Genomic DNA, 15,009 nt, shown 5'->3' on the forward strand with positions numbered 1-15,009 from the left:
AACAATGGCTGAGCGTAACTGGAGTCATGTGTGAACGTATTTTACCTCCACAAACAGCTGAGATGTGGTTTGCGATACATGTGGCAAAAAAGTGAGGTCTTGTAGCCATACTTGCCAACCTTGAGACCTCAGAATTAGGGAGACATTCAAAAGGGCTGTTGGGGGGGGGGGGGGGGGGGGGGGGTGATAGATACATTTTACAGGGTTTATTTATCGGGTAAAATACGTTAAATGTCACTGTTATTATTGGCCGGCTCAGAAACAGCGGGGGTGTCCAAATTCAGAGGCTGCTTCTACCTGAGGACCCGGCCTTCGCGGTCTAAAGAAAGCCGGGTAGCACGTCACGAGCTCCCTCAGTGGAGTGAAACTGCCGTCTTCTCCTTGCTATCTAAAATATAACCGGGCGCTGACGTAAACTCTTCTGTTTGATCATTTTCTGTTTGATGTTTATTCAGCTGTGTGAAAACCCTGGAGGAACCCTCCCGAGGGATTAATAAAGTTACATTTAAGTTAATGTAAACTTTAATCTCAGCCAAACCGATTTACTCACGAACAAATAAACCACTGAAAAAGTCAAACAATAACATTTTTAAGTTATCAAAGTGACTTATATATCATGTTTAACCCGAGTAGTGAAAGACCGCGGGGGTTTGAAAACGATGTGTAGGTCAGCTCAGATATTTGAAGTTTACACAGCTACATTCTCACCTGAAAATATGTTAAAAGGTTTTTTTGCGACCCAGAAAGAGAAATAGGAGTAATATTAAAACTAAGACGCTGCCGCCATTGTTGGAAACTGGAATTGGCTGGCCGCGCTATGAATTCTGCGATATGGTTTTTCAATTTTGTTGTCCGGGTGGAAAATTGGGAGAAATTCGGGACAATGGTGGCTCCGGGAGATTTCCGGGAGGGGCACTGAAATTCGTGATTCTCCCGGAAAAATCAGCAGGGTTGGCATGTATGGTTGTGGCAACATCACTAACCTTGTCAAACACCTCAGAGTAAATCACATCACAGAACATGACGAGCGTATGTTCAGGCGAACTGAAGTGGAGGAGAGGGACAGGTGCTGCTAGGGCGAGACAGACGTCTCCCACGGAGTACTTTAGTGCTGCAGGCAGGCAAGCTGTTCAAATAGCACACAACTTCAGTTTTTTTTTATTTCTATATGATGAATCCTGCGTTATTAAGTGATAAGAACAAGTAATCTGATGTCCTGTAATCATTATGACGCTATAATTTGAGATACAATAAATAAAATAAGTTTTTGTACAGAGTATCGGTATCGGATCAGTATCGTCGATATCACCCTGGATATTACTTGGTATCGGATCGGAAAGGAAATCAGTGGTATCGCACATCACTACCGGTTAGTGTGGAGGTCACGTGTATCCGGTTACTGTGGAGCTCCACAGTGGCTGCAGCCAGACCCTTCTCCTTCACTCCGCATGCGAGCCTTGTGCTTTGCGCTGGGCAGAGGGGGGAGGGGCGGTAGTTACACTCGCAGTAGCACAGGAACAGAGCGGGAGGGAGAAAGAGAGCCAGGGATTAGAAAGATTGCGGATGATAAAGGATTCAGAAAGTTTATTCGTGCAGGTCCATATGACAGAGAATGTTCCATGTTGTTTTTGTTTTCTTATTTTAATTTATACTTAATTGTGTTGTGGTTTGCAGTGTTTTGTGTTGTTTCATTTTTAATTTTTTTAAAAGGAAAAAGCTGAAAATTTAAATAGCTAAAAGTTGAACTGTGACTAGTTGGTTTTTGTATTATATGATTTATTTATTACATTTTATGTGGAGTGAATAAATAAAAGTATATTTACGGTGGCCCCTAGAGACAAAGCACGTACGAACTCTGAAGCACGTACAAACCCTGAAGCATGTACAAACTCCAAAACGTGTAAAAACTCCAAAACATGTAAAAACTCCAAAACGCGTAAAAACTCCAAAACACGTACAAAACACAACAGAAGTGCTCCAGAATGCTAGGCGCAGTGTTTAGCTTTTGTTACCTAGTGGCTACACAGCCAGCAAGTACCAACGACTTTTTTTTATTATTATTATTTGAATATGTATGAGTGCTTGTGTATAAATACACAAACCATACACATATGCTTTCAATTGTGTAATTTAACTGATCTAGGTAGCTCTGTTTTGGAAGTTCAGTTAACTCTAGGAATGTGTTTTGGAGTTTGTACGTGCTTTGTCTCCAGGGTCCACCACATATATTTATATATAAACATATATAAATAAAACCACTTTTTTTTTTACATTAGTGATTCCTTTTGTGCATAATTTTATATTATGGTTAATAATAATGTAATTAAAGCAACAAAACAACCTGAAGAGCCGGTTCAGAGCCGAAGAGCCGGCTCTTTTTAGTGAGCCGAGCCGAAAGAGCCGGTTCTCTAAAAAGAGCCGGAAATCCCATCACTAATATTTACTAGAGAAACTTGAGTACACAAACCCGCTTCCTCCCCCTAGTGGGGTGATGGAGCTACTGCACCCCAGCAGTGGCAGCGCACCTTGTATGCTATTATTGCTTCTAAGAGCTATTGCAAGTGCCTGTATAGCTAAAACAAAAAGTAATGGACTCACTGGATCCCCCTGCTTGGTCCTTCTGTGAAGAGGAAAAGGTTCCGATGAGATACCGTGCCCAGGGGTCGGCAACCCTGGGCACGGTTAGTTAGTAGAGTTGCCAACCGTGCCGTAAAAAACGGAATCGTCCCGTATTCAGAGAAAAAATCACGCATTTCGTATTGAGCTGAAAAGGAACACAGTTTGTCCCGTACTTCAGCTAGGATGAAAACAGACACAAAGCTGGAGTTATTCTGCATCTTTACGCTGTCAGCTGCCTTTTCTTCTCTCATTCAATCATGAAACTGATCAATGATCAGCTGATCGGTATTTGTGACGCAAGTCTCTCCTTTGTTTATCGCCGACTGTAGAATATATATATACTGGAAGTGCTGGGTATACTAGTCTGGCCTAAGTCTTCGGGCAGAAAGACTGCAGCAGTCCAGGAGTTTAGTTCACCGTCTTTAATGAAGCTTCACAGAAGAACTGGTTACAGCAGGGCTTGCCATGATAAATCCAACTGTGATACAGCCAGATATGCAATTATAATTGTGGCAGATGCAGTATAGGTGACTATAAGCATGGTTGTCTGGAAACAGAAACAGGTAATACTATAATTAGCAGGGTCAAAGATAAATAAGAAACAATCAGAACACATCATCTACTCTGACACAGCAATATTTTACAATGTCCACAGGGGGTCGCCGTGAGACCAGAAGTTGGCTAAATAGCACATATCTTCCTAGTTGCTAGTACTAAGGCAAGAATGTGGTAAGCTAACAACAGTTAAACTAAACAATAAACAACAGAAAAATCCTTTAACCGCAGGATGTAATCATTGGAGGAGATTCTGGCCACTGGTATTAACTTAGTGCAAATTAATTACATAATTAAATAAATCTACTAATGTGATATCAGTGTACCGGGGCATAACTTTAGCTTTAACATGCACAAACAACTATAACTCTTATCATACCAGTTAACCTGTCAAAAGTAATAACTTACAGTTTCATTAACGCACACAGAATCACACAAACTGCGTTAAAACTGCCATGCTCTGCCGCTGCCTTTCGCCTCTCACTCTCCCTCTGCGTGATGCGCACATGATCACTGATGCGCTCCTTTGGGTGCGCTTGATTCTTGCCTCTAGACATCCTGAGGCCGAGTCAGCAGGGAATTTGCACACCGACTTTGCGCCAGAAAGATGAAACCAGCGGCTGTCGCGCTAAACAACCGCAGCGCGTTTAAGCTTGATGAGCTGCTGTTAGAATGTATTTAATATTAATTTCTAGTATCAGCTGATGCTTGCTGGAGCCACAGCTGTAAAAGCTGAAGGTCATGATATCGGTTTGGATATCTAGTGAGAGGGAAACATGAAGATGAATCATCAGAGCTGAACAGGTGATGGACAGGTTTACCTTTTAGGTGACATGAATAAGTTGAAGGAAAGTTATGAACTGTTTCTGAGAGACAAATAACACCAGGATCCTTTTCTAAGTAGCTGACAGCTGGTAACTGTGCAGGGGCGGCTCTAGCAAAGTTTTGCCAGGAGGCCAGGTAGGGCATTAACAGGGAAAGGGGGGCACAAAGAAATACTTTTCTTTCTTATTCTCATTTAAAATGTCTAGCTTTTATTAAATAATTATCTGAATCTTACAACCAAAGTTTTTATCTGATGTACAACGTATAGAAATCATACATATACCAACAAGACAGTGTACATCACTGTCATAACAGCGTTTGTTTTCATTCAAAGGCTTTATGGTTTTTCCTATAATACCTGGTGGGGTGGTCTCCAGTCAAAATGCCTGGGCTGATTTTTTGTCCCAGTCCAGCCCTGGGTACGACATGCAGTGAATTAATCTGGGAGGGTGCATTAAAAACAAATGGCCGGGCCAGCGGTGCACATCGCAAATTAGCTCACATAGACACATTAGTTGTGCCGCTTCTTAATGACGGTATCTTAGCTAACACCCCCAACTACCAGATTCAACTTGTAATTGGCTAAAAATCACTTAGCCTACTGGTGTGTGAAAAAGATAATCCCACTCAATCCGATCAAACGCCTTTTCGGCGTCAATCGATATTTCGGCTTCTGGGGATGGAGTATCAGCCTCAATATAGATGATATTAAACAATCGCCTCAGGTTAAAATAGGATTGTCTACCCTGGACAAACCCAATCTGGTCCCCTGAAGAATTTTCTCAAGTCGGAGTGCAATGGCTTTTGAGACCACTTTGCCATCACAGTTTGTTAAGCTGATTGGTATATAGGATGTGCAATCTCGGGGGTCCTTATTCTTCTTTAATAAGAGTGTAATAGATGCCTGCTGAAGCGTAGGCGGAAGAATGTTATTCTCTATTGCTTCCGTGCAAACCAAGAGAAGAAGAAGGGCAAGTTTGTCCATAAATTTCTTATAAAAATCAGTTGGAAACCCGTCCGGACCAGGGGCTTTTCCACTCTGAAGGGACATTATTGCATTTTTAATTTCTTTCAGTGTCAGACTTTGTTCCAATTGTTCTTTCGAGTCAGAGACAATTATAGGAATATTCAGATTAGAAAAAAAAGCGTCAAACTTATTTTGAGCTGGTGCTGAATCTGAGGAATATAATTTAGCATAAAACTCTCTAAAATAGTTGTTAATAGCTTGATGATCCTCAGTTGATGAGCCATCTGATAAGATAAGTTGTGAAATAACACGGGATGCTGCTTTTTGGTGGAGCTGGCTAGCTAATAATTTGGATGGTTTATCTCCCTCTTCGTACAATCTACTACGGGATTTTAAAATGAGCTTCTCTGCTTGGGCGGTAGTTAATAGATCAATTTCAGCTTGTAAGACCACTCTCCTCTTAATCAAATCAGGGGTCGGAGAACCAGATATGAGTCCGTCCAGGGTCTTGATTTCTGAGGATAATTCCTCAAACTTCTTATACTTCTTCTTCCTCATATAAGCAGAATGAGAGACAATCTGTCCCCTGAGATACGCTTTAAGCGTCTCCCAGAGGGTTGAAGCTGAGATGCCATCCGTCCTATTTACCTGTAGAAAAAAATCTATTTGTTCTGTAATGAACTTCAGATTAGAAAAAAAAGCGTCAAACTTATTTTGAGCTGGTGCTGAATCTGAGGAATATAATTTAGCATAAAACTCTCTAAAATAGTTGTTAATAGCTTGATGATCTGAATCAGCGAGTAGGAGTGGGTCCAGTTGCCATGTCCACTTTGTCCTCTGAGTCGGAAGAGTTACCTTAATACTAACCGAGGCATGATCAGAAATGACCATCATATTTACAGTCTGTAATAGCACTCAGTAAGTAGGGGTCAACCAGAAAAAAATCTATCCTAGAAAATGACTTGTGCACATTAGAGTAAAACGAATACTCCCTTTTAGTGGGATATTTAAATCTCCAAGGGTCTACAAGTTTATGTGCCTCTACGAATGACTGAATTGTTTGCACAGATTTAGACAGTCTTAGTAAAGATTGGGAAGAGTGATCCCAAACAGAATCCATTACCAGTTTGTAATCCCCAGACATAATCAAATGATAACTATCCAAATTGGGAATAGAGCTTAGCATCTTTTTATAAAAGTTCTCATCGTCAAAGTTTGGACCATAAATATTGACCAATACTAGGGAAAGTTGAGACAGCTCTCCCACAACCATCACATATCTGCCATTAGGGTCCAAGATAGTATCTGATACGATGAAAGGAATTTTTCTGTGGATGAGTATAGCCACTCCTCAGCCTTTACAATTAAATTGTGAATGAAACATTTGGCCCACCCATTCTTTGCGAATTTTAGACTGATCACAATTCCAGAGGTGGGTTTCCTGTAGGAAGGCAATACCAACCCCAAGATGTTGTAAATGAGAAATGACCCTTTTTCTCTTGATTGCCTGGTTCATACCCTTCACATTCCAACTTATAATTTTTACGTCAGCATTATCTGGGTCAGGGTCCAATCTACTCTTTGTCAGAACTATGTAATTCAAAAATATAGATGTTTGCCCAATTTAAACGATAAAAAAATCACAGTAGGTGCACACAGTGAATACAGAGCAAATGCCACACCAAAACAACACATAACACATAAACAGGCCTTAAAAAGGCTACCACCCCAAAAAAACTTGAAACTTTTGCAAACCTGCATTTGCATGCTGCCCGCAATAAAGGATACATGTTTGAACCATTAATGAACCTCTCCAACAGGGTATTAAACAAACTGTAACGCCCTTTCATAATTTGAAAAAGAGAAAAGAGAAAAGAAAAAAAGGGCAATAACATCAGTAATGAAGAAAAGGAAGGTGCTCATGAGTGGCATTATGTGTGGTGTGTATTTACACCATCAAATATAAAACGTTCATTGCCACTATGACCAATGATAATAGAACACAATGAGAGTAAAGAAATATTCAAAATATGACAGAGTAGCCATGTCTAATGATGCCACCTTCTGTGAAATGATTTTCAATGTTATTAACCCAATCGTTACCTTACCTCAGTCACCAGTCTCTGCAGGGTGCGAGGCGGGGCGTTCGTTATCAACAGTGATATTAATTATTAACGTAGGTCAGCGCCTCTGCAGGGTCGGTAAATCTCATGCATTTCCCGTTGTGTGTGAACTGCAGAGTGGCTGGGTAGAAGAGACCAAACTTGACCTTTGCACTGTGGAGCTTCCTTTTGGACTTGGAGAAGACTTTTGTCTTTTGTTGACTTCTGGGCTGTAGTCAGGAAATATGTGGAATCTTGATCCATTGAATAGGAGCGGGCCCTTCTGTCTGGCGAGGCGTAGGATCAGCTCTGTGGTTTGGAAGTGGTGGAGTCTGACAATGAACGGACGTGGCTCTAGCCACCGATGGCGGCCTCTCGAAGTTGTTCTCCCCAAGCACATCAAAGAGTAGTTTGGTGATGAATTTCGTTGGTCGTGGGCCCTCCGCCTTCTCTGGTATCCCCACAATGCGTATATTCTGCCGTCTGGTGTAGTTTTCCAAGTACACCACAAAATGTCCACAGAAGAAACAGAATCAATATTTAACACATACAAGGTCCAGTGTGTGTGCTGATGCATGCTAGGTAAAGTGAAAAGACTCCATGATACTGATAAAATGTCTGATAAAAAATCTATTTACTGCTCTAAGGCAAAAGACCTGTGATAATATGTCTACCTGCACTCATTTTGGTCACCTGCCTGCACACATACACCCCTGTCATCACAGTCATCTCTCAGTTCTTCCTCTCTTCACCTTGCTAAGAACACCACTACCCAGTTAGTGTATAAGCTGTCCGTGTAACGCTGATTGCAAGTTTTCTTTAAAAAGGGCCCTTCAGGTTCCCATTCCTCCGGTGGAATGTGTTCTCACGCCCTGAGGAAAAGAGAGACCCTTAGTGCCATATGCCAAGGAAAACGTCCATAATCCGGCGAGTTAACCTCTGTTTAGACAAAGCTCTGACTTGGGGCCCGTTCTTCGTACGTCGCTTACTACATCCAAGATCAAATGACACATCCAAGACCAAATCATCGCGCTAACGTTGAGCTCGCTAATCCGATTCTCCGAACACACCTGCTGTTGACGATTAGTACAGCTGGATGAAGTAATGTGAGATCACTGGGTGTGGTAAATGGTAAATGGCCTGCATTTGTATAGCGCTTTACTCAGTCCCTAAGGACCCCAAAGCGCTTTACACTACATTCAGTCATTCACCCATTCACACACACATTCACACACTGGTGACGGCAAGCTACATTGTAGCCACAGCTGCCCTGGGGCGCACTGACAGAGGCGAGGCTGCCGGACACTGGCGCCACCGGGCCCTCTGACCACCACCAGTAGGCAAACACAGGGTTAGTATCTTGCCCAAGGATATTTGGCATGCAGCCAGGAGGCAGCCTGGGATCGAACCACCGACCTTCTGGTTAGTGACTGACCTGCTCTGCCACCTGAGCTACAGCCACCCCAAAAGGGGCTACGCATCGATCGTAGAAACATTGATCGGCAACCCTCTGATTGGTCGGCGAAAATGTCGAAGGAGCGCTCTCGGTATTTTCCGGCAGCAGAGCAAGAACTCTTGATTGAGGGATTTCAGGAGTTTCAGAGTTTAATCAGAACGCAAGGGAACACTGCAAAGGCTGCAAAAGCAAGGAGAGAGGGCTGGCAGGAAGTTGCTGACAAATCAAACTCGTAAGTAAGTTAATAATAACAATAATAATGGAGTGGATTGATATAGTGCTTTTCAAGGCACCCAAAGCGCTTTACAATGCCACTATTCATTCACTCTCACATTCACACACTGGTGGAGGCAGCTACAGTTGTAGCCACAGCTGCCCTGGGGCAGACTGACAGAAGCCAGGCTGCCATATCGCGCCATCGGCCCCTCTGGCCAACACCAGTAGGCGGTAGGGTAGATTTATTATATTACACTATATTATCCAATATTATATTACATTATATTATATTATGTTATATTATATCCCCTTTCACATTAGAGCCACAACAGGACCCACTAGAACATGGGAACAAGTAAAAGTGAAATATAAGAATATTCCACAGAATGGTAATATTTATCACTTATATTGCTTTTAGTCTCTTGGAAAGAGACCCTGAAATACTCTGTTTGTTTGTTCATAACAGCAACCAAGAAAAGGGCAGAGCAAAAAAAGACAGGTGGTGGTCCTGCACCCCCTCGTCAACAAGTTGGTTAAGTAAATAATACCCTCACGGGAATATCGATATCTCTCAATGAGCACACTGTCGCGCTGAGCTAAAGGATCCTGTCTGTCCCGCAATATACGCTGAATTCTGAGGACTCTCCTTATCAATCTTGCACCTTCCGCAATGGGTGGCTCGCGTAGACGGACAGGACATGGCTGCGACAGGTTTCCCAAATCCACCTTCACTTTTATAGCCGTGGTCTCCCATCTTGTTGACGCAACAACATTGTCATCCCCTATGTAGCCGGTGTATCAGAAAAACTCAGGAGAGTTTTCTCCAAGCATGACATCCCGGTGCATTTCAGACCCACCAACACGCTCAGACAAAAACTGGTTCACCCGAAAGACAAAACGCCAAAACACAGACTTAACAATGTGGTGTATGCTGTACAGTGCAGTGAGGAATGCCCAGACCTCTACATTGGAGAGACCAAACAGCCACTTCACAAGCGCATGGCACAACATAGAAGAGCCACCTCCACAGGACAAGACTCAGCAGTCCATCTGCATCTTAAGGATAAAGGACACTCTTTGAGGATGCCAATGTTCACATTTTGGACAGAGAGGACAGATGGTTTGAAAGAGGAGTGAAAGAAGCATCTATGTCCACTGTGAGCGACCATCTTTGAACAGAGGCGGGGTTTACGACACCAACTCTCTGCCATCTATAATCCAGTTTTGAGATCCCTTCCCAGACGCCTTAACGCCCACTCACATCCTGGGCCATCTGACCTCAGGAATTCGCATGATAAGGTGGGGCCAGGTTTCACAATGAACACACCCGAAACTCTGGCTGATTGGGACCCACACCCAGTTTCACACCTTGGCTCAGGCGATTAGAGGATCATCAGGGGGTCCTTTTGTCCCTCTGTGGGGGGTTACTCCCACTAGGTTTATATCTGGGACTCTCCACCATTTGACCTTAGAACTGAAGAAGCTTCTCGGATGAGAGGTGAAACGTCTTCAAGTAACTTAAAGAAGTCCAGACGCTTTTCTTTGCAAGCTCCTTTGACTACGATGACCTGGATGACTGAGAACCTTCACAGACGTCTCCCATCTTGATTACACGAAGTAATTTACAATTACTACTCTGAAATATGAATTACATCTGTAATAATCACATACATGTAACAGAATGATTAATAGTACATTTCCCTTTTTTAGGAAATGACCTGTATGTATCTGTGTGACATCAATAAAAGGATCAAGTGCTGCATTATCTTTAGTTACATTGATGTTATTTATTTATGGTGAAACAGTGGTGGAATATCGCTGTTGCTTTCGTATAAATGAAGCGGACATACCTGCGTGGCCGCGATCTAATCCTGTTTACATAAAGTAAACCTGCTCCCGAGCAGGTTTACGCTTACGGCTCTGTTGCTATGACAGCAAGTCCCGGATGAGCTTCGGGGAACCGAACGATCCAAGATCACGCGAAATCGTCAACAATCTAATCCAGCTAACTTACTTAGCGAGGTACGAAGAACGGGCCCCAGGTTAGCGAAGCAGACAAGCAACTGGACTTAGACAGAGAGAATCCAGCCTCCTTTTTTCCTCAAATGCGAAAAGAGAAAGGCAAGAGCTCACAAGCTCAAATTCTATATAGTGCTATAAGCCACAGGAATAATTTTAGGAAAACTCAGCATTCTGTCATTCACTGTGTGAGGCACGCAGGTTTGAAGAACCCAAAATGTAGACCAAACTCAAGTGGCAGCTTTATTGCTGGACTGCAAAAACTGTTCAGGAACTTAACTAACAGGCAGAACACAGTGGGGAATGAGGGCGATCGCGACAAGGGCAAACGAGGGAACAACTCACAGGAGGGAACACAGCTGAGCGTAATCTGTCTGTCAATCTAAAAGAGGTAGTACAAGAAACACATACAATTGGACACAGACAGATGAAACCCAGGGGAAGGAGGCAAGACAGTGAGGATGAGAGAGCAAGGGATGAGAGAGGGCGAAAGAACAAGGGACGAGAGGGACACAAGAACACATGTCTAGGGAAACAGGCAGACAAACATGAAGACAAGACTGACCTAACAGGGGTGGACACACAAAGGCAAGACCAAGGCTAACAGGACAGAGACGAGACCAGGACATGACAAGGGAACTAATAACTAACCAGACAACCTGAACTAGAAATACAGATAAGTCAACTAGGAAAAAAGTCACACAGAGAAAACAACAACGAATAAACAAGAGTCAAAGAAAAAAAAAAAACACAACGATCCAGGTACCCTAACATATTTGGACGTAATACGACCCTAAGGCTGTCAGAAGAGAACTGTGTGTAAGAAGGATGCACAAAAAAATGCATGAAGCCTACCCACTCACTTTGCAGACCCTAAAGTGAGAAGCAGTACTCAAGTCAAGTCGAGTGGCTTTATTGTCATTTCAACCATGTGCAGTGGTACAGTACACAGTGAAACCAGACAACGTTCCCCCAAGACCATGGTGCTACATATGACATATACAGACAATCAACACAGAACTATATAAATTGCAAGTGTGCAAAAATTGCCAAAAACCAAACAAAAAAACAGTGCAACACCAGACAGAACAGAATAATGCAGACACAAGACAGTGCAGACACAACAGTGCAATAGAAAAGTGCAACAATGACAGTGGGTTGTGCAAAAGACTGAGCATTGTACAAAAGGTAGCTTGATGTATGAAGGTGTGCGTGTGTGTGTTTGTGTATATGAGATTGTGCAGTTAAATGCTTGAGGTAGTGACATGTATTAAGGTCCAGTTACTGAGTGTTCAGGAGTCTGATGGCTTGGAGGAAGAAACTGTTTCACAGTCTGGCAGTGAGGGCCCGAATGCTCTGGTACCTCTTGCCAGAAGGCAGCAGTGTGAAGAGTGTGTGTGAGGGGTTTGTGGGTTCCTCTGCAGCTTTGCGGATGCAGTGGGTGCGATACGTGTTTGTAATGGAGGGAAGAAAGGCTCCAGTGATCTTCTCAGCTGTTCTCACTAGCCAATGTAGGATATTGCAATCCAATACGGTGCAGCTACCATACCAGATAGTGATGCAGCTGCTCAGGATGCTCTCAATAGTCCCTCTGTAAAAGGTGAGAATGGGTGATGGGAGATGGGCTTTTCTCAGCTTCCGCAGGAAGTAAAGATGCTGTTGGGCCTTCTTAACTATGAAGCTGGTGTTGAGGGACCAGGAGAGGTTTTCCACCAGGTGACCACCAAGGAATTTTGTGCTCTTGACGACCTCCACAGAGGATCCATTGATGTTAAGTGCACAGTGATCTCTCTGTGCTCCCATGAAGTTGATATTCAACTCTTTTGTTTTGTCCACATTCAGAGACAGGTTGTTGACTCTACACCAGTACAGCGTACTTAAGGTACACCTTAAGTCACCTCATCATATCCAATATCAAAAGCAGATATAGTTGCCAAATAAACCTTAGTTGTAGAAAAAGAAAGAACTTTATCCAGGAATGTTAAAACACCCACAATAGATTAGAGTCACAAAGGGAGTGTGTGCCCGCATGTCTCCATCAATAAGACATGCTGGTCCTTCCAAACTAAAAATTGACGAGAGCTCACATGCAAGATGTGGTTATCATCAGCTTCTCTAGGGATGTTGGGGTGGACACAGGGAGCTATTTGTTTAAGTCTTGCAGTTTTTCCCTTTTTTTTTATCTACTCCTTCTCTTTACTATCCCTGTCACCTTCAGCAGTGTATAACCACAGAGATAATAATAAGAATAATAAAAGAAAACAAGTAAATAAATAAAAGAAAAAGATTAACGTTGAATAAAATAAGTGTTGAACATTTCACCAAGTTTCAAAGTAAATATATTTTTGAAGGCAGTATTGACGTGACATTCTCACCAAATGTCAGTAGCAACCCATCCAACCTACAGATGCAAAGAAATCAAACCATAGATGTCCATGAAAAAAGTTATGTGTAATAGAGAAATTATACACGGAAGAAGTATTGAACACATAAAGAAAGGGAGGTGTAAAAGGCATGGAAAGCAGTGACACCAGCTGAAATCTATCAGTAATTTCCAAGCAATCCTGCCACTTAATTCAAATTAAAATGAGCTGGTTCAGTTCCAGCTGGTGGCCTATTAAGGTCTGTCATTACCAAGGTGTCACACAACAAACATCTCATGACTGGTAAAACCAGTGAGTTCTCTCAACACCTTTGTAACCTTATTGTTGCAAAACAAACTGATAGCACTGGTTGCAGAACTGATCACTCATTTACCATAAACTGGCCACAAGTAGGTGCTCCCTGAAAGACAGAGGAGTGAAAAGAATTATTAGAAGAGTTGTCCAAGAGCTAAGGATGATAAAAATCTGCAGGTTTATTTATTCAAAGAAAACAATAAGTAATGTATGCAACCGGCCTGCATTTTTTTTCTGTGATAATGGTAATAGTGATATAGTAGTGTGGTAATAAGCCCACAGACAATAATCATTTGACTCAGAATTCTCCCAGTGTGCTACTGAAATGTTGACTTATGAATGAAACAATCACTCAAAAATAAAGTTTAAATGTGTGTCATAAAGGTAAAGCTTTTAATTAACGGACATCAGTTCCCACAAGTCCACAGTCACATTCCCAACTATATGGCTACCAAAAGCATAGCTTTGTTCTGTCTTTGTCAGATAGATGCTCGAAATACTGCTATTTTTTTATGTTTTTGACAGGGTCTTTTACAATGAATGCACAATAATTTCATGATGTTACTGAAACAACATGTGGCATTTAGTTATATTTTTTGGTTAAAATGTCACCACCTGTGTTTTTGTATGTTTGTGTATGACTAGCCTGTTATATCTATTCAGGAATCAGATGGCCAAGGATGCCCTTTCTGTCGCTGTGAGATCAAAGGCACAGAGCCCATTATTGTGGATCCCTTTGACCCACGAAATGAGGGCTCCAAGTGCTTCTTCCTGGACCAACACAGCTCCCCCTTGCTGGACCTGGATGATGAGGAAGACCGAGAAGACTGTCTTGTCATGAATGGACTGGCCAACATCAGGAAGGTAATCTACACAGGATCAAAAGTATTAATACAGACTTAAATACACTGCTCAAGAAATTATATACAGTTATATATTATATGTCTAAGGAACTTGGAAAGAAAAATGTCTGGACTTCTTTAAGTTGCTTGAAGATATTTCATCTGAGAAGCGTCTTCAGTTCTTAGATGGTGGAGAGTCTCAGAATTAAGGCCTGTGGGAGTGACGCCCAAGAGCGACATGGACATAGAGCCCCTATTGATCCATATGCTATTTGGTCCATTTGACCGTGTCCCTTGGTGTGCTGTTTGAGGTGCTGCGGGAGTATGGGGTGTCCCTATACAACTGTAGCAAGAGCTTGGTCCACATAGTCGGACTCATTCCCGAATGGGTGTTGGGCTCCGCCAGGGCTGCCCTTTGTCACCGATTCTGTTCATAATTTTTATGGACATAATTTTTAGGCGCAGCCAAGTGGCAGAAGGCTTTCACTTAGGTGGTGTCAGAATCTCATCTCTGCTTTTTGCGGATGATGTGGTTCTGTTGACTTCATCTGGTGCTGGCCTCCAGCTCGCAATGGAATGCTTCGCAGCCGAATCTGAAGCGGCGGGAATGAGGATCAGCACCTCCAAATCTAAAGCCATGGTTCTCAGCCGGAAAAGGGTGGAGTTTTCAAGGTATCTACATTGAGGCTGTGGATAGCTACAGGTATTTTGGTGTTTATTTGAACAATAA

General features: G+C 42.5%; 1 protein-coding gene across 10 annotated transcripts in view; it reads left to right on the forward strand.

Moving 5' to 3' along the window:
• The window catches only part of cblb (Cbl proto-oncogene B, E3 ubiquitin protein ligase), a 171,648-nt gene that overhangs the window by 71,281 nt on the left and 85,358 nt on the right, over positions 1 to 15,009 (forward strand). For all 10 annotated transcript variants that reach the window (XM_085288334.1, XM_085288335.1, XM_085288338.1 and 7 more), the window contains one exon: positions 14,101 to 14,301. In XM_085288334.1, coding sequence (XP_085144460.1) covers positions 14,101 to 14,301 — 201 coding nt within the window. The remainder of the gene's footprint in view (positions 1 to 14,100; positions 14,302 to 15,009) is intronic.

This window comes from Mchenga conophoros, linkage group LG10 (assembly GCF_057382185.1).
Source record: "Mchenga conophoros isolate Kocher_MC1m ecotype Shallow Benthic linkage group LG10, M_conophoros_male_GT1.1, whole genome shotgun sequence".
NCBI classification, from domain to species: Eukaryota; Metazoa; Chordata; class Actinopteri; order Cichliformes; family Cichlidae; genus Mchenga; species Mchenga conophoros.